This window comes from Suillus subalutaceus (genome assembly GCF_016647625.1).
Source record: "Suillus subalutaceus strain FC151 chromosome Unknown DFJ58scaffold_41, whole genome shotgun sequence".
NCBI classification, from domain to species: Eukaryota; Fungi; Basidiomycota; class Agaricomycetes; order Boletales; family Suillaceae; genus Suillus; species Suillus subalutaceus.
The window spans coordinates 194,472-211,323 of NW_024540290.1; the positions used below are offsets into that span (position 1 = coordinate 194,472).

A 16,852-nucleotide genomic window follows, 5' to 3' on the forward strand; every position below is an offset into this window, starting at 1 on the left:
CTCGGATCTTTGATCTTTGCTACACACTGCACCAACGTAACGTGGTCACAGGTTCACCGGCACCATGTGCATGATCACCCATGAATCATTGATCATCCATATAGCTAGTGAATCACACAGTCCAAAAGTATTTATCGTTTCGAAACACATTGTAAGCCTGAGCCCAATTAAGTCTCGAACTATACTAATACAATATGTGAAAACTTAAATGAAGTTGACAGTAACATCAGTGAATCACCGCGGTCTTCCGCAAGCCTGACTCGGAGGGGACTGTTAACTTCAAGGGGATCCGCATAAACGAGTTGTCGTATCCAGTTTCCGTAAAACTTAGTCTAACTGAACCTACCCCAAGAGGTGTGAGACATATCTGTAAGCGACATAAGTATACTTACTAAGTTATCATCCGCTCTCCGTTTCGAACGCCCTGAACTTCACAAGGCTATCATGATGAATGGCGCCCGGCGGATCAGCTTCCATTGGGTCCCGAATGTTACGGAATTCATGGAGACGGGCCATGCACCGTGTGGTTGTTTTACCAACCAGTCATGTTACAATAATCAAGATTGATCCAGTGTGTACTGCTTTTTTTATACGCTATACTGAGATCTTAGCATGTGGTCCTCGTTCCCGGGATCCGATTCAGAGCCCGAGCTACTCATATGAATAGCCGAAATAACAAGAACTTCATCCCCCAATCGACCATGGCTGGAACCACACCCTGTGATTATACGCCGCCCTCAGACTCCAACCAGGATCCAGAGTCGAAGGCGTCCAGCCTCCTCGGCCGACTCGCACCTGTACCCTATGATCTCGCATCATCCGTAGGCTCCCGCCAGGACCTGGAGTCAAAAAACTCCAGTGTCGTGGCTTGGCCGGAAGTAGACCGCGACCATCCATCTATTCCTACAAGTCTGTGGGCTGAAGGTGGTTTTCTAGGATGCCTCACACTCTTTGGTGGCTTCGTAGGAAGTTTCGCAACCATGGGGCAAGTGTCTTCATTCGGAACTTATCAGGCATGGTACCTCGAGCATCAGCTATCCGCCTATTCGCCCTCGGAAATCTCCTGGATTGGCGGGCTTCAACTTTGGTTCATGATGTTCTCGGTCAGTACATCACCAGTTTTAAATACAAGTCCTCACTTATGTTGTTACCACAGGGTGGATTTGTTGGTCGCTTATTCGACGCCTATGGACCCACACCGTTGCTCGCATCTGGGACGCTTATATACACGCTCAGTTTGATGATGACATCATTAGCAACTCGGTACTACGAGTTTATGATCGCTCAAGGATTTCTTCTTGGGTTGGGGGCCGGACTAGTGTGAGTTTCGCCTCAATTTATTTCATTGTCCTGGAAATATCTCATCATAGAATATAGGTATAATCCGTGCATTGCTGCATCAACTGCTCGCTTCCGCCATTTCGCAGGGACATCTAGTGGTATCGTGTTAGGTGGCTCTGGTGCAGGCAAGTACCCTTGAATTAACTACAGTATAAATGGACTCTGATTATATTTGAAGGCGGAGCCGTGTTTCCTATACTGCTTCAACGCCTCCTCAGTACTGTTGGGTTCGCTTGGGCAGTCCGAATACAGGGGTTTCTTGCACTTGCGTGCTGCATCATCGCAACGCTCACAATTTCGAGTCCTTTGCCTAAAAATAAAAGCACGCCGTGGATAGATACCAAGTCATTCCGCGATACGAAATACATGGTTGTGTGTCTTGCGTATGCTCTGATATGCCTTGGTGAGCATCATATGGCCATGCGCTGTGATTAATGCTGATCGCTGATCACGTACAGGCTTATTTATTCCTCCCACTTATATCGTCCAATATGCACAGGCACAGGGCTTATCCCAAAATCTCGGGTTTGATCTGCTATCGATTTTGAATGCCGCAAATACTGTCGGTCGCATTGTTCCGGGATGGTTCGCGGACAAACTTGGGAGATTAAACCTCATGATTCCCTCTGCTCTACTGGCCGGTGTTTCATGTATCGCCATCTGGTTATTTGCACATAACACAGCAACCCTAGCAGCATTCGCTGTGATATACGGCTTATTTGGAGGCGCGGTGATGGGATTGGATGTCGCTGTTACAGCACAAATTTCGCCGCCGGAAAATTTTGGTACGCGCGTTGGGATGTCCTACGCTTTCATGTCTATTCCGTAGGTTCCCGTTGCAGCGTGCTTTTTGATGAGAGCTTAATTATTATCCGACAGATCCTTGGTTGGAAGTCCTATTGGAGGTGCCATCTATGCAAGCCAACATGGTGGATACTCGGGAATGATTATATTCGCAGGGATCTTCAATCTTCTAGGATTTGCTTTCTTAATGGCGGTGAAGCTCATGATTAACCGTAACATTTTTGTTATAGTGTAAACTTCGCCCGATTGTCAGGTGACATTAGATCCCTGATGCTCTACTTAGATCGCCCTCACTAGATACTTACTAGTACTATCCCTTCCGGTGCAAACGACACCCCACAGAAGTCGGCACTTTTACACAACTTGTATTTCTAGTTATTTAAACACAATTCTTAACATCATTCTTTCTGACACGCGAGGTTGAACGACCACGATTGAGGCAGAATTGAGTGAGTGAAAGTGCCTAAGTCACGCACTTGCTGATATGTGCCGTGACGGAGTTTCAATACTGCACACACCACACTTTTCTCGGAAGTGCCGCGGACTTATGCTCTAAGACATACTATCCCTTCCACTGCAATCGGCACCCCACAGAAGTCGGCACTTTCACAAAACTCATATTTATAGCTACTTCAACACAAAATTATTTTAGTAGATATCATTCTCTCTCTAATACAACTCATTACGAGGTTGAACGACCATGATTGAAGTGGAATTGAGTGAGATAATTGAAAGTGCCGAAGTCACACAGAAATGTCACCTGCCGATATGTGCCATGGCGGAGTTTCAAACTGCAAACACCCACTTTGGAAGTGCCGACTGGTGCAGCCGCTGCTGGTCATGGGGCTGGTCCAAGTGTAGCAGCGAGATTTCGAGAGATGGGATGATCATGGTTGAGGACCTTAGGGCGATAATCAAAGAGTTTCTTGCCGACACCGAAAATCAGCACTTTGCTAACAAATCACATTTTTCTGCACTCTTCCAGACAGGAAAAACACGTTCGAAGAATTCATCATCAACAGGACCTAGAATGCAGCTGCATAATAATCCATCTGGCGGTCCCATTGCATCATCATCGAATTTACATAGACAACCTCAGCGCTGCAGCATCCATACTTAATATTAATATTGATGTACATGGTCTCCCTCATCCACCTCAATTTTACAACTACAGGCTACAGCACTAATAATGGTCACCCTCATACTTACTTAGACATACACCGAATAACTGGCTGTTTGCTGACTTTGAAACCAGCCTACGTGATGTGTCGTGACTTACAGTGACATTTGCGTGACTGCCGAATTCTGTGGGGTGCCGATTGCAGTGGAAGGGATAGTAGGGTCTTCGACCCCAAAGGGCAATAAATATGATTTTTTTTTAAAAAAGAAAAAAAAAAACACGACTTACAAATACAACACCATAGAATGACTGTTGCGACTTCACTGTGTACCACTGCCCGCCCGCTGCCGGGTCAATCTTGCTAAAAAGGCATGAAGCATAGCACGTGCATAACGTCTTTCTCCTTGGGAAACAGCATCAACCACTCGCTCCAGACGACTTGATACTTCAGGTGTGCTGCAGAACTTCATTAGTAGGTCTAGTTCCATGTTTTGAATGTCGGTGTACCTGTGGTGGTTGAGGATCAACGAGGATCGGGGTATAGAACAAGAAAGCCATACTGAGCTGTAAACCACGAGAATGCCTCAGCCAAGATATTGCTCTCGCATAAACTAGATTTGATTGCCTGGAATGCCAGAGCTTCTAAACGTGCGTTCTTGAGCTTCAGGTTTCTTGTTAAGCCGTTGCCATAAAGGACGCGAGATAGTACACCAACCTTAAGGGCGAGTCGGTACATCGACTTGGGAGAGCAGCGTAAAGTCTGAATTGTGTCGTTGCGTCGGCTGAGCGGATTTTTGGACTTCAGAGGTAGAAAGAAACTTGGTCAGTATAGCAATAGTATACGTAGGATGCCCAGCTGCACGAACAGTTTGAGTCACTTTGAGCTAGTGAGAGTAGCCGTACCAGTAGCTTACGTCGCGAATGCCGTGTTTCGAACTAACACCATTCGTTAAGTAGGAGAAACGGGTAGAGACAGCGGCTCAGCGGTCAATGTGTCCGTCGAGCGGAAACCTAGAGGCCGCGTAACCGCCGATTCCGTCCAGCCGAGGTCTAAGTAGCAGACTCAGTACGAGAGATCACCCCAGGCCCAGGGAGAAGGAAACAGGACTCACCGTCATAATCCGAGCTTAGAGCACTGCTATCGGAAGTGGTATCAGAAAAATCGGACTCAGCAGGTGCCGCCCCAGGGGAATAGCTCTGGCTAAAATAAAGCGGGGGTTGACTAGGCGCTCCTTGTTGTATTTCTTCTTCCTCGATGTCGCTGTCGAAGTCATGATCCTGATGTAGCTCGGCGTCCCCCATCAGCCTAGATTCGGTGGGGTAGTAAACGAGTAAAGAATTCTCGTTGGGAGATGCTAAAAGATAGTTCCATTATCATTCACCCACTAGGTAAGATGAGAAACCACCGACAAGAGTGAACTGGCGCGATACCGGCGCCGTGCTCTAAAACTGTATTATTCGCATATACGAAACGAGTTTCTCCAGAAGATCTCCAAGTCCTCCGCTTGGACATGGCATAGTACTTGGTGTCGACGAATTCACCGTCGTTCATGGACTGCCTGAGAGCAGTCGCAGTATTGATGAGGGGGTCGGCGATAACTGGAGCAAAGTTTGCTCCCGTAGTGACCGTAAACCACATGTAAGAGTGTGAAGCAATAGTGGACAGTGAGAACAAGCCAAGAAGTGCGGGAGGTCCATGGCCAAAGTCAGCAATCGAGATCGTCTTGCTGTCAAAAGAAGGAGCCTCTGAATTAGACCCATCTTTAGGGCAAATAGTCACCGTGGCGGCGTCTGTCGCCGACGAGTAATTGATGTGATGGAGGTAAACCTTCACTTTAGCAGAACCCCAACTTCCTCTTGCATACTGTAGCCCAAAACGCCACCCCAATCCGAACTTTTCGCCGTAAACTATGGTTGAACCCCCTTGCAGGCAGGTGGCAAGGTGTCCGTCCTCAGTTTCCAACTGGAAGATTGATGTGGCTGAATCAGATACTCTGCATGGTTGGTGGATGAAGGCAACGAGAGGATGCTTAGGCGCCTCTCGGAGCAGTCTCCTACATCGGAAAATCGGCCATGAGGTGGTTTTAATCCACCAGAGTGATATAAGATCCGACCTTGGCATCACCATAAGCTAACCCTAGACTGGTGACCAGCCCCTCTATGAGGCAAACCGTTGACTGGTAAACTTAGCAAAGACTTATCTAACTCCCGAAAAGACTTTTCCGTCATGTGAAAGCCAGATTTACCAGTCCCTCTATCGACGGTTTGCCTCATAGAGGGGCTGGTCACCAGTCCAAGCTAACCCAGCTCTCCACGTCCTATAATGCAGCGGCATTATAGTCCATCTGGTGGTCCTATTGCATAATTATAATCATCGAAAATTACATAGACAACCTCATCCATGCAATGTACATGGTCCCCCTCAATTTTATAACTACAGCACTGATGGTCACCCTCGTACATATCTACTGGTAAATAGTGAATTCTGTGCTTGCTCACTTACGCCGAATACTAACTGAACTTGCCCTCTTGCGCACTCGATTGCCGAGCTCACATTGAAACCGGCTATGACCAAGGTCAATATCAGCTAATTGTGGCTGAACCCCGTGAGAATCAATAGCCAGCGCCATAAGTACTCGAGCTGGAGCCTGGCATGTTTTGTGTCAATCGAACTAGTCTTTTTATTTCATTTTGCGTCGGCTAATCCTGTGATTCTACTGTCAGTGCGTGATGTTCTTCGACTTGTACTACAGACGTCTATCTTGATCAGTCTTGGCCAAGTGACAAGCGTAACAGGACAGAAATCCTGTGTAGGTTCGAAACCTGCTGGAGCTCTGCTCAACAATCTTTTTCCTTTTCCATGGATCCTTGATCATCCTTCAAGGTCTATCTCAAGTAGTAGTCATAGCCAACTACCACCAGAACAGCTTGGAAATCTTGGGTGGTGCAGATTCAAAACCTGCAGGCTGCCAATAAATGTCTTATCACACCTTGACATTCACTCATGGACAGCTCTTCGGAGGTTCATCTCAACTTGCGAAGTGTTCTGGCCAAAGTAATTACCACAACAGGATCGAAATCTGTTTCTCTTGGACTACACAGGTTCCTGACGACAGGTTTTTCTCTCTTGGAATACCTTGACATTCGCTCATGGATGGTTTCGTCGGAAGTTCATCTAAATGATCTTAGCCAAGTGGTTATCACAATAGAATCAAAATCTGTTTCTCCTTGACTGTGCAGGTTTGAAACTTGCAACAGCAGTTTTTTCTCTCGGAACATGCCTTTAATAAAGATTCGCTCATGGATGGTTTCCTCGGAGGTTCGTCTCAAATTTGTCACAACATAATATAAATCTATCTCTTGGACTACACCGGCCGAGGTTCGAAACCTGCCGACGATGAGGTTTTTTTATCGGAACACGCCTTGAAGATGCATTCATGAATGGGTTCCTTGGAGGTCCATCTTAACTGGTCTTATAGCCAGGTGGTTTCCACAACAGAATCAAAATCTGTCAAGCCTGCCGACAACAAAGTTTTTCTTTTTCCCTATCAGAACACACTTCGACATTCACTCATGGATGATTTCGTCAGATGTTCATCTCAACTGGTCTTAGCCAAGTGGTTACTGCAACAGAATCAAAATCTGTTCTCTCTTCGACGGCGCAGGTTCGAAACCTACCGCATGGCAGGTCTTTTTCTATCGGAACACACCTTGACACTGACTCGTGGACAGTTCCCTCAGTGGTCCATCTAACTGGTCTTAGCCAAGTGGTTACCACGACAGAGTCAAAATCTGTTTCTCTTGGAGTTGGTTCGAAACCTACTGACAACATTTTTGCAGTGTATAGATCCCCGGAGGTTCATCTTAACTAGGCCCAGTCATTGAAACCTCTTATATATGATAGTCTGTCCATGAAAAGGAATTCACTTTCATGCCCCGCGATGGCTTCAGCTTTTCCTCGGAAAGTTTTCCAGTCATCGTCCATAACTTGTGGGCGTTCGAGAAGATGACTTAACGAGAATGCGATGCCGAAAACTTAAACACCATTCACATACTGTCGGCGTCGATTCCATCAAGCTTGTTCACTATTTGTTCATTGTAAGTCATTCTCGTTCGTCTCTCGATTTCTTAATGGACTCACAATCCCATCTGAACAAGTCAAACCAACCTTCGCGAGTTGATTGTGTTACGACCACCGTTAAACATGCATTGCCTAAGCCTTCCGGTTCACTAAATTAATGTAAACCTAGCGGTAGTCCTTCATCGGACAAACCTCTCAAAGGAAAGGAATGTCACGGTGCTCAAAGCATCTTCCGGCTACTGGTAAATCCAACCCTTTAATTTTTGCTTTCTGAAAGTTATATTCATCTCCATTTGTCAGAACCTGTCTATCGAAATGCGCTCATTCTCATCACACATGTAGCATATTACAGCGAATTTTCTGCAGCTTTTCTCGATTGTTGTCCTGACTCGTTACTTTCCACAGGGTGCCGCTGATTATGATATACAATTAATATACTTTTGATGCATTCTCCACATGATAGTGCACGGCATTAGCACTTGTGGGACATTGGTGGGACAAGGTTGCTGCCGCCGGCGAAGCTCGGCCTCCATCTACTAGTGCTATATTTTTATTTGTGTGATTGCTAACTTCTGTAAGGATCAACTCGGTCGGTCACCGGTGACCACATGGTCATTGCCTAGCTCAGTTCTTGGCGCGCCCTCACCTTGCTTGCCACATGGAAGACAAACGCAAAATATCGAAGCCACCACGGTTATTTCAATAACCATAACTTCTAAGCAGTCTAACAAAACAAATATTATTAAGTCTGAGAAATTGCTGAGAAACACAAACCAGCGTGTGTATCTTACTCAAGTCGATCATCTTTGTGGCGCCATGATGCATGATTATCATGACCTGTCCGTACTACTAGCAAACTTGCATCATACTACACTTGTCTCATCGTTACAGTTACCCTCACTATTTCACGCAAAGTCATGTCACTTTTACCAGGTTGGGCATCTCAAACGGCCGACCGGGACTGAAATCCCACACCGGGGCATCCACAAATTGAAGTGCAGCAGACTGATATCCCTTAGAATAGCATACATCGTCCTCTGCATAGGATAGAAATAGCTACAGTCGACAAAACACAGCCCCTGGCCACAGTCAAGAATAGGAACGATCCTAGGCTGTGCAAACATTAACCTCCCACCGCAACGAAACAACCAACACAGCCAATATAAACAGACTATTAAGAATCATAATCTCTGAATCAGCGTACCTCATATAGGTTTTAAGATGCGACAAAACAAGAAATGGAACCTCATACACAACAGAAGCAATAACAAGTCGCTGGACAGCATCTATAAACAAAAGACTCCAACTCGACAGAATAACTGCCAAAAAATCAACCGCACCAAAACCTTTGAAAAACTAGTCAACACCACATGGTCAGATATAATAATGATAAACGGGCCATCGCCCTCGAGGTTTTAGTGGGTATCAAACCACCCAGGCCGCCCTCCACGAACGAGGTAACCAGTATCAGAGTCCCACACACCCCGCGAAAACGGGAGGGCGTAAGTGCGTTTTCTCCTCGGACCGGTAGTTCCATGAACTCCGCTACTAGCGCGTACTTGTAGAACTAGACTTGTCAGTGGCTACAAATACATATTGCTCGGCCAAAAAAAAAAATAGCTACAAAAAAGCTTGGCAACCTTGTGGACAGAATGGTTACGAGCCCACCATGGTGGCGTATCTACTTCAGGTTGCTTCAACAAATCTGAAAGATATAAACTACATAGAAAGATAATAACAAGTGAAATAAACATCGGGGCGATGATTCAGATGTCGTAAATATCAGCCTAGGTCACCCTAAATGGGAAGACAGAGCAGTCGAAATGCCGGTTTTTCAGCCACAAGGATTCATGGGTCGCGTGGGGATAAGGGCAAGTTTTGACCTACATGGGATGCACTCGTACATTACATGGAACATAATCTTTAGAGGTACTGGCGCCCGCAGTACGGAGACATGTGATAATATAATTAGCGGCCGTCCAAGACGGTGTGAGAAGGCACATCGGAGATAATGTAATATGGTGATTGTTGCGGACGTGCGCATACTATAGAGAGACTCAGAGAGGACCGGCGCGGCAAATTGAACAGAGACATTATGACGGGACCACCATTGAGCGTAGCAGCCACAAAAGCAATAGAGCGAGGCTGCAGAAAGGATGGCGAAGAATGAAACATTAAAGCGTACGAGGGGCTATAGGGCTTATATAGAAAGCAGGAATGGGGGCGTACTAAGACGACGACAAAGTAGCAAGGCAGCGCTCAGTGTTGACAACGCTAGATAAAGTCCAAAATACAAGTTTACAGATACCCCCCCTCGCACTGGGTCGGGATGTGCCTATGATAAGTAACGATAAATACCAGCGAGAAGCGTCATGGCTGACAGGTCGGACAGTCCATTTCCGGTAACCTATCGTGTTTAATGCAAACGTCTTGGGAAACCGAAATAGCGATACTTGGTTGATTTATCTGAGCACAATCAGGACCAATCCTACGAGACGGATATGAGGGTAAACATACCAGCTGCCGTTGAAATTGATCACGTGTGTATGCAGAACTGTCAGAAGAAATCTCGTGTGATAGTTCATAACGTTCGATGTCCATGTCATACTCGGATTTTGAAGAATTTCTCATGAGATTCTGGATGCGCTACATATTGGATGAGTAATATTGGAGCTGTGAAGAAAACCATCACTTACGCCCATAGAACGGTCTGCACTGCGGCTATGTGGATTACGCGGCAGACTGACGACAGTTCCAGCATCTTCATGGACCCGTCGAGTGTTCAGGCTACACAAAAATTGAATTCCCCATTCTTTCGTGTTTCGCAGTGCTAAATCACTCACGATGCCATCAAACAGTTTGCAAAAACTAAGGAACGAGGAATGAGCGCTTGCAGAGTGATAAGAATTGAGTCATTACCCTCTGTGTAAAATAGGAAAATGCCGAACCACCAGACTGAATAGCCCATCAGCAAGATCCAAAGCACGTGATCTAGACAAAGTTCTCACAGCTATGTGGAGTTGTACCCCATATGATGAGAATCACAACCGCGCTCATGCTTAGTGTCGATGGTTAGTCGAGTCCATTATCTCTGACGTACCACTGTACCTCAGAACCAGGCCAGTTTCTGCAAGACGATTAGTTTTGGAAGAAAACATTTTCGGTTTTTCTCTTACCAATGGTGTATGCCAAAAGGCGGTCGAGTAGTCTCATTGTCGTCCTACAACTGGTGAGCTTATAATAGGAGGGTCACTGGCTTATCACTCACTGCCCCATCGCAACACGTTTTTCACGGTAAATATAATAACACAGGCCTCCTGCAACGATAAGGTCGGCTCCCGCACCCGTAGCAAAGCAGGCGGTGATTAACCAGCGCCATCTTGTCGAGAAAACGTCTAAAGATATGTTTCCAAATACCTGTGCCGCAACGACCATGCTTCCCACACATCGGAATGATGCAAGACCCCAGGCGATGGACGGGAGGTACCACGATTTTGATAGCACGTACATACGGTGCGCAAAGAAGGCCTGTATTATAACATTCAGACTCAGGAAATTCTGTGGATCGAGAAGACAATGTTGCACCTCCACGATAGATCCTACTGAGCCACTGAATATGATTGACCACGCGTAGCCAGCCGGCATGGTAGTTACGGCGAGCGCGTCTGGCTGTCCAAATTGTGTCACAGTAAGGAGGTACATTCCAGTTAGAACAGAGATCGTGTGACCGATTTCTTCCAGCCTGTCCATTTAGCCATTAGGATGAAGACGGACTTGAAAGGGTCTGCACACCATATCCAGACCACCTAAAAGGCATAAGGCTGATACTTGGTAAATATTGAAGTACTCACCAGCAGCTTTATCCAGAGGCGATCATTCGGATATCTTTTGAAGTAATAATAGGTCTGCAAAGTATCAATTCCAAACAAGAACACCATGATCGTGCCCCCCACTTGGAGAGCACCGAGTGTGTCATTAGGATTTACAGACATGGGGAGGATGTATATACCAGTATTAGGCGGCGACTCCAGCGACCGCCTTAATACCTAACACGTTTTATACAGTTCTGATGAAGCTAGAGAAACCCAGGAATAGATCCTCCTGTATATGGGATCTTGCCTAACAATGTCCCGCGGTTATACTGTATACAGATGTCGATACTACTTTTGGACAAAGGGACAGCGTGGGGTCATCCCGATTCCCTGATGCTATGATGCGTGACATACCTACTACTAGTGATTACGCCGGACATTGCCAGGAATCACCATTCGCTGCATCATGCTGTTTTCTCAGCAGCATACTCCATCAATCTGATGAGAACTGCGGATCAGATTGACTTAGATCTGTTTATCCTGCCACCTAACTGTCATGCTTTTACCATGAGTATACGATAGCGCAGAGCTAGAATGTTCGAATGGCGCGAAATGGGACAGGTAAGCTCTGAAGCAACTTCGACTCGGAAGCAAGTGCTAGTTGACCATGCGGGTGTACTCTGGGTCCGAGTCACGGCAATTTCCGTAAAGACCGATGATCCGGCGGTTCGACGTCTTTTGAATGGGAGCTTGATGCGGCGGAGCGGAGGTGTGTAACTGCGGCGATGGACAATGTTGGAGGGCGTGATAGAAACGATGAACTCGCACTCGGCACGGCGTGTTAGTGGCCGGTTAGGTTTCCAGCAGATTGGGTTCAATTTCAAATAGTGGGTTTAAATTATTTAGTCTAATCAGGAAGAAAATAAATTACCAAAAGCGATTTTGATGATTTCCGGGCCCCACTCCCACAGGCTCCACGGTTGACCAATATCTCACTTTCAGCCCTTCTTCGTGGCTTTCGGAGATGTGCTAACGAGTGATTTGATTAATTTGTAACCTTCAAGTTATATCGCCAGAATGTTATATGCTCTTAGAGGTCAATCATCATTTTTATGTAATGATACTAGGCCACATCAAAACTAAGGTTCCTGCTTTTGTGCTTTTGCTTCCGCAGGTACTAACCATGTCTACTGGTGTCCGTCAACTCTCAACCACGGAAGGCTTTCTATGTGGTGGCTTGGCAGCCTGTATAGCTGTTAGTTGTTTGTTTACTTCTCGTATTGGTTTGATAAATGATGCATGAACGTAGGTGACAATATCCAACCCTGCCGAGGTTAGTGCCCGAATCGATGCGTAGACTCTGTTGCTTACTCTGGAGAAAATAGGTAGCCAAGACTCGATTGCAGTTGCAAGGAGAGCTCGTCAAGGGTGGCGGAGTCAAGGTGTACAATAATGCTTTCGACGCCATGATAAAGACATGGAGGAATGAAGGTATCCGCGGTATGCAACGCGGACTAGGTGTAGCGGTATGTCAATCTCCAAATTTTCAACTTACCGCTCTGATCAGGGTACTCCGTAGTATGCGTATCAGGCAAGTATACAGCCGTGTTGATAAGATTCAACGCTTACTCTAAGTTTAGATCCCACTGAATGGGTCCCGCCTAAGTGAGTGACATGTGATGCAATTTTGTACCCTGGTCTGAGGCTGCTGCAGGCTTCTATGAACCATTTAGACGGACTATCAATCGCGTATTTGGTTGGTCGAGTACAGACCAGATACCTATCACGTCTTTGGTGGCCGGCGCAGCCAGTGGTGCTGTCGGAGGTGTGTTTGTCATGCCCTCGTACGTGATGTTGCTCACACGTTTGAACATAGCTATAATCGGCAATCCCTTGTTTCTCATCAAGGCTCGTATGCAGGTGATCAAACTTCTTCGCCATCCACCAGTGACTGATATGTCTAAAGGCATACTCGCCCGCTCTTCCTATAGGAACACAACGCCATTATAAGAACTCTTTTGATGCCCTGGCTACCATCTGGCGGACCGAGGGTATTCGCGGTTACGTCCGCGGAATGGATGCTGCTATTCTTCGTACAGCAATGGGCTCATCTGTTCAATTACCGACATATAACTGGACTAAGAATCAGCTCGTTGGACATGCTATTCTACCCGGTGACAGTGTGTGGACGTTTCTTGCAAGCAGCTCGGTTTCTGGTGTATGCGTGGTATGCTCCCACCAAAATATGCCGTCATAATCATAACCCTTGAAAATGATTTTCGCAGTGCCTCGTCATGCAGCCCGCCGATACTGTAAGTCGACGCGTTTCGGTTCAAATTGCACCCTGACGTGTCACTTTCAGGCACTCACAAGAATGTACAATCAACCCACCACGAAATTACCCGATGGGAGGGTCGTGGGGGCACTTTACAAGAGTCCGATAGATTGTCTCTGGAGAACTGTCAAAACAGAGGGAGTTCTCGGCTGGTATAAAGGTACGTGCTCTTGGCCTGGGGATGATTATAAACGCTGAATCAGTCGACGGCAAGGTTCACTTGCACACTTCCTGCGTATCACCCCTCACACGTGAGTTGCTCCACGTTTCGCCTAAGCGTGGAACTTACCTCCCACCAGGATCATAACCCTCACTATGAATGATGTAATACGAAACCTTTACAAGGATCTGGCCTGGGGTAGGTCCTACGTGTAACAACTTTTGCATAGACGTGAGCGCCGAGATTGGGTGCTTGTTAGACACGAGCTCTCGGGCAACTTGCCGGCTTGTTGCAACTCGGTGTATATACCTTTTCTGCAAGCCAATAATAGGTGCAGTTTGCGCGCGCCTGTTGGCAGGTCTGTTGCGAGATTTGTCCTTCTGTCCAACTTTAGTACGCAACTTTGAGCCTCTCGTTGCCAGACTTTGTCAGAACGTGTCCAAAGTGTTCCCAGTAAGTAAACATGATGAAAGCTTTACCACGTCGCATCCATAATTCATCATTCTGCGTGTGCCACTTTGTTCACTACTTACTTGTAGTCAAGTACTTTTTCCTTTGCGATAGATCATGTACGGCTGCTTGTACAGTTCCAGTATACCAGGGGTGGAATTTGACCCTAGCAATATGTTTATCCGTGCCGATATGCCATCGCTTACTCGGCCGGTATCATCTCTTTGGTCCTTGATGGCATGATGAGTGATCAATCGATCATTATTTATGAGGCGCTAACATTTTTTTGGTCATCCTGGACCCTAGAATAAGTCAACGGCGAAAATGCGTTTTACCGTTTCATGATCAGGTGAGCAAGTGCTATAATTATATAGATATACTTCTAAATTCGACTCCTCTTCCTCACATTGCATTTTTCTTTACCGCTATCGACCAGGTTGCCTCTGACGACGTCCACAGGATGGAAGAGACTCTGCACAGCTCCCCCTCGGCAGACACGATGAAGGAGGTCGACCATTTCGAAGAGTTCTCAGATGCAGAGAAAGCTCTTTTTGAAAGGACTGTCTGGAGGAAGTTAGACAGATGGGTGCTGCCCGTCTGCACTATTTTCTATCTCCTCTCTTTCCTTGTGAGTGATGCCTAGTATCATTTATGAAGCCACACCAAACAGGATTGACAAACAGGACCGGAGTAATATTGCAAATGCTCGAGTTGCTGGCATGCAGACTAGTCTCGGGATGTCCAACTACCAGGTAAAACTCGGCTGTCCCGTATGTAGTGTATTATGTTCTAATACCTGTCTTTTCACAGTACAGTATTGCTCTGACCATGACATATGTGTAAGCACGCAATCTTAGCGAGTTGACGTCCTCTGACATAGCGCACTTTTCAGACCGTATATCGCAGCAGAGTTCCCTTCGAACTTGCTATTAAAGGCAAGTTTCGTCATATGACGTTCTATAGGTGCTCTCTATGGGTGAATGACTGTAACACTAAAACAGTATGTGGGACCACGGTGGATGCTGCCAACCATGGTCACTATATGGGGCCTTGTGGCAACCATGCAAGGTCAGTCTGATTGCCGTGGTATTGTAATGTGCAGCAGCCAATCATCGAATATCCAGGCGTCGTGAAGACTTATTCGGGTCTGCTTGCCTGTCGATTTTTCTTGGGCCTCATGGAAGGTATGATATTTGCACATCGTTGCCTGTCAGACCTGCTTAATTCTCACATTAGGTGGTCTATTCCCTGGTCTTGTGCTATATCTGTCTTTCTTCTATCCCAGAGAGAGATTACAGATCAGGTCCGTTATGTGGCTCCCTCGCATTCCCGGGCATATTTGATTTTGCCCTATCAGGGTTGCCACGTTCTTCGCGTCGGCATCGCTCTCTGGCGCATTTTCTGGACTGCTGGCAGCTGCTATTATGAATATCAATGGGAGGGATGGGAGACCTGGATGGGCTTGGATTTTCATTATTGTCAGTGGCTTCCATCCTCGTTGCGTTACCAATGCAGCTCATCCTCTCAAATAGGAGGGAATCATCACGTTATGCTTTGGATTGATAGCCTTCCTTGTCCTTCCCAACTCCCCGGCTCACGCGCGCTTCTTCTCTACGAAGGAACGTCACTATGTCATGGCTAAACTGAAGGCAGATGGTGCTGTTGCTGGTGACGACAAGAGCGATGGCTTCAGTTGGATTGAGGTGATTAGGTGCTTCCAGTCAGTTCACGTTTGGCTGTTGGCGCCTGTTTTGTTTTTCCTCGGTAAGTGTGTGTTGCTGGCGTTAGGTGAACTCAGGCGAATTCTGCTCAGGTACAACATTGTATGGCCTTGCTTAGTAGGTCCATGGTACTGCCGAGTTTATTCATACTAATACTTTGCCGACTCTTTAGCTTTGAGCCCACAATCGTCGCCGGTCTCGGTTACACCGGTAATAAAGCACAGTTGATGAGCGCGCCGCCCTATGCATTTGCGTTTGGAGGTGAGTTGATTTCTACTTCCTGTTAGTGATCAAGACACCGACTGTGATATTTTCAGTCTCGATGATCACTGCAGTGATATCGGATCGGTACAAATGCCGTGGCTTCATACTCATCTTCTTCTCGGTTTGTAACCTTATCGGATTTATCATGTTCTATGGTGGGTTTTTCCAGCGCCTGTCTTGACAAGTCATCTGATGGTTGCCAGCGAGCACATCAAATCATGTTCGTTATGGATCACTCTTCCTGAGCATCAGTGGGTCCTACGCAGGTGCTCCGCCGGTCATCACATGGGTAGCGAATAACAGTGCACCACACGTCAGACGCGCAACTTCGATCGCTATTGCGTTCATTATGACCAACTCGGGCGGTATCCTGGCCACCTGGCTTCTAGGTTCTTTGTCTCCTGCACCTAACTATACGAAAGCTACGATCACTTTCATTATCATGTCAGTGGGCATGGTAGTGCTCTCCTCCGCTACCCTCGCATACCTTTGGCACCAGAACCGCTTAAAGACACAAAGGCGGCAGTTCGGCACTCCTGAGGATGAACCCAAAGGTCTCGGCGATGAAAGTGCTTGGTTTATCTACAACTTGTAGTATACTTGTACCAATTGAAAAAGACAGACGCGGACTATTTCACTATCTATCAGGATCTTATTACCCTTAGTTACGAACAAGACTTACAGTAGAGAACTGCTTATTCATGATTCTTTCATTTGGTTTGTTCAGGGTTGTTATATGGGGTTGTTATATGTCGCTACGTGGA

General features: G+C 46.5%; 6 protein-coding genes and 1 non-coding gene across 7 annotated transcripts; 4 read left to right on the top strand and 3 right to left on the bottom strand.

Annotated features, from left to right (window-relative positions):
- The first annotated feature begins 473 nt into the window (after positions 1-473).
- On the top strand, positions 474-2,520 carry DFJ58DRAFT_702252 (MFS general substrate transporter). Its single transcript, XM_041383617.1, has 7 exons — positions 474-571; positions 644-1,103; positions 1,157-1,320; positions 1,378-1,466; positions 1,520-1,744; positions 1,800-2,166; positions 2,221-2,520. Exons 2-7 carry the CDS (start codon positions 660-662, stop codon positions 2,378-2,380), a joined length of 1,449 nt encoding a protein of 482 aa, XP_041244864.1. The 5' UTR covers positions 474-571; positions 644-659; the 3' UTR covers positions 2,381-2,520.
- A 765-nt stretch (positions 2,521-3,285) lies between these two features.
- Positions 3,286-4,064, bottom strand: DFJ58DRAFT_783506 (uncharacterized protein). Its single transcript, XM_041389908.1, has 4 exons — positions 3,981-4,064; positions 3,826-3,926; positions 3,554-3,772; positions 3,286-3,488 (listed from the first exon to the last, which is right to left on the bottom strand). The coding sequence occupies exons 1-3, from the start codon at positions 3,999-4,001 to the stop codon at positions 3,586-3,588; spliced, it is 309 nt and encodes a 102-aa protein (XP_041244865.1). The 5' UTR covers positions 4,002-4,064; the 3' UTR covers positions 3,286-3,488; positions 3,554-3,585.
- A 91-nt stretch (positions 4,065-4,155) lies between these two features.
- DFJ58DRAFT_330074 (uncharacterized protein) lies at positions 4,156-5,436 on the bottom strand. The gene is made up of 3 exons (XM_041379885.1): positions 5,380-5,436; positions 4,378-5,319; positions 4,156-4,315 (listed from the first exon to the last, which is right to left on the bottom strand). The coding sequence occupies exons 1-2, from the start codon at positions 5,391-5,393 to the stop codon at positions 4,644-4,646; spliced, it is 690 nt and encodes a 229-aa protein (XP_041244866.1). The 5' UTR covers positions 5,394-5,436; the 3' UTR covers positions 4,156-4,315; positions 4,378-4,643.
- A 1,432-nt stretch (positions 5,437-6,868) lies between these two features.
- Positions 6,869-6,954, top strand: DFJ58DRAFT_t80. Its single transcript has one exon. It is a non-coding gene; the product is annotated as a tRNA-Leu (tRNA).
- A 2,395-nt stretch (positions 6,955-9,349) lies between these two features.
- On the bottom strand, positions 9,350-11,338 carry DFJ58DRAFT_702255 (uncharacterized protein; the record flags this gene model as incomplete). Its single annotated transcript, XM_041383618.1, has 11 exons — positions 9,350-9,812; positions 9,864-9,992; positions 10,043-10,133; positions 10,190-10,214; positions 10,266-10,301; positions 10,355-10,404; positions 10,455-10,473; positions 10,523-10,566; positions 10,615-10,874; positions 10,932-11,088; positions 11,175-11,338. 11 exons carry the CDS (start codon positions 11,336-11,338, stop codon positions 9,717-9,719), a joined length of 1,071 nt encoding a protein of 356 aa, XP_041244867.1. The 3' UTR covers positions 9,350-9,716.
- A 799-nt stretch (positions 11,339-12,137) lies between these two features.
- DFJ58DRAFT_330312 (mitochondrial carrier domain-containing protein) lies at positions 12,138-14,156 on the top strand. The gene is made up of 13 exons (XM_041379888.1): positions 12,138-12,254; positions 12,333-12,413; positions 12,468-12,491; positions 12,544-12,684; positions 12,738-12,749; positions 12,799-12,823; positions 12,873-12,983; positions 13,035-13,078; positions 13,125-13,385; positions 13,444-13,470; positions 13,521-13,653; positions 13,708-13,744; positions 13,793-14,156. Exons 1-13 carry the CDS (start codon positions 12,243-12,245, stop codon positions 13,866-13,868), a joined length of 984 nt encoding a protein of 327 aa, XP_041244868.1. The 5' UTR covers positions 12,138-12,242; the 3' UTR covers positions 13,869-14,156.
- Positions 14,157-14,202: 46 nt separating this feature from the next.
- On the top strand, positions 14,203-16,752 carry DFJ58DRAFT_330177 (major facilitator superfamily domain-containing protein). The gene is made up of 14 exons (XM_041379886.1): positions 14,203-14,452; positions 14,563-14,731; positions 14,787-14,855; positions 14,914-14,942; positions 14,996-15,038; positions 15,105-15,171; positions 15,228-15,287; positions 15,340-15,406; positions 15,461-15,581; positions 15,636-15,867; positions 15,917-15,941; positions 15,997-16,085; positions 16,142-16,243; positions 16,292-16,752. Exons 1-14 carry the CDS (start codon positions 14,445-14,447, stop codon positions 16,681-16,683), a joined length of 1,473 nt encoding a protein of 490 aa, XP_041244869.1. The 5' UTR covers positions 14,203-14,444; the 3' UTR covers positions 16,684-16,752.
- Positions 16,753-16,852: the final 100 nt, after the last annotated feature.

Coding starts and splice junctions, on each gene's coding strand:
- DFJ58DRAFT_783506 (XM_041389908.1), bottom strand. CDS start 4,001: ATGTACCGACTCGCCCTTAAG. Junction 3,927..3,980: donor TGTACCGACTCGCCCTTAAG/GTTGGTGTACTA, acceptor AGAAACCTGAAG/CTCAAGAACGCACGTTTAGA. Junction 3,773..3,825: donor TTCTCGTGGTTTACAGCTCA/GTATGGCTTTCT, acceptor CAACCACCACAG/GTACACCGACATTCAAAACA.
- DFJ58DRAFT_330177 (XM_041379886.1), top strand. Junction 14,943..14,995: donor GCTCTGACCATGACATATGT/GTAAGCACGCAA, acceptor CGCACTTTTCAG/ACCGTATATCGCAGCAGAGT. Junction 16,244..16,291: donor CGGATTTATCATGTTCTATG/GTGGGTTTTTCC, acceptor GATGGTTGCCAG/CGAGCACATCAAATCATGTT.
- DFJ58DRAFT_330312 (XM_041379888.1), top strand. Junction 12,414..12,467: donor GCTTGGCAGCCTGTATAGCT/GTTAGTTGTTTG, acceptor GCATGAACGTAG/GTGACAATATCCAACCCTGC. Junction 13,745..13,792: donor CTGCGTATCACCCCTCACAC/GTGAGTTGCTCC, acceptor ACCTCCCACCAG/GATCATAACCCTCACTATGA.
- DFJ58DRAFT_702252 (XM_041383617.1), top strand. CDS start 660: ATGAATAGCCGAAATAACAAGAACTTCATCCCCCAATCGACCATGGCT. Junction 1,321..1,377: donor GGGTTGGGGGCCGGACTAGT/GTGAGTTTCGCC, acceptor CATAGAATATAG/GTATAATCCGTGCATTGCTG. Junction 2,167..2,220: donor TACGCTTTCATGTCTATTCC/GTAGGTTCCCGT, acceptor ATTATCCGACAG/ATCCTTGGTTGGAAGTCCTA.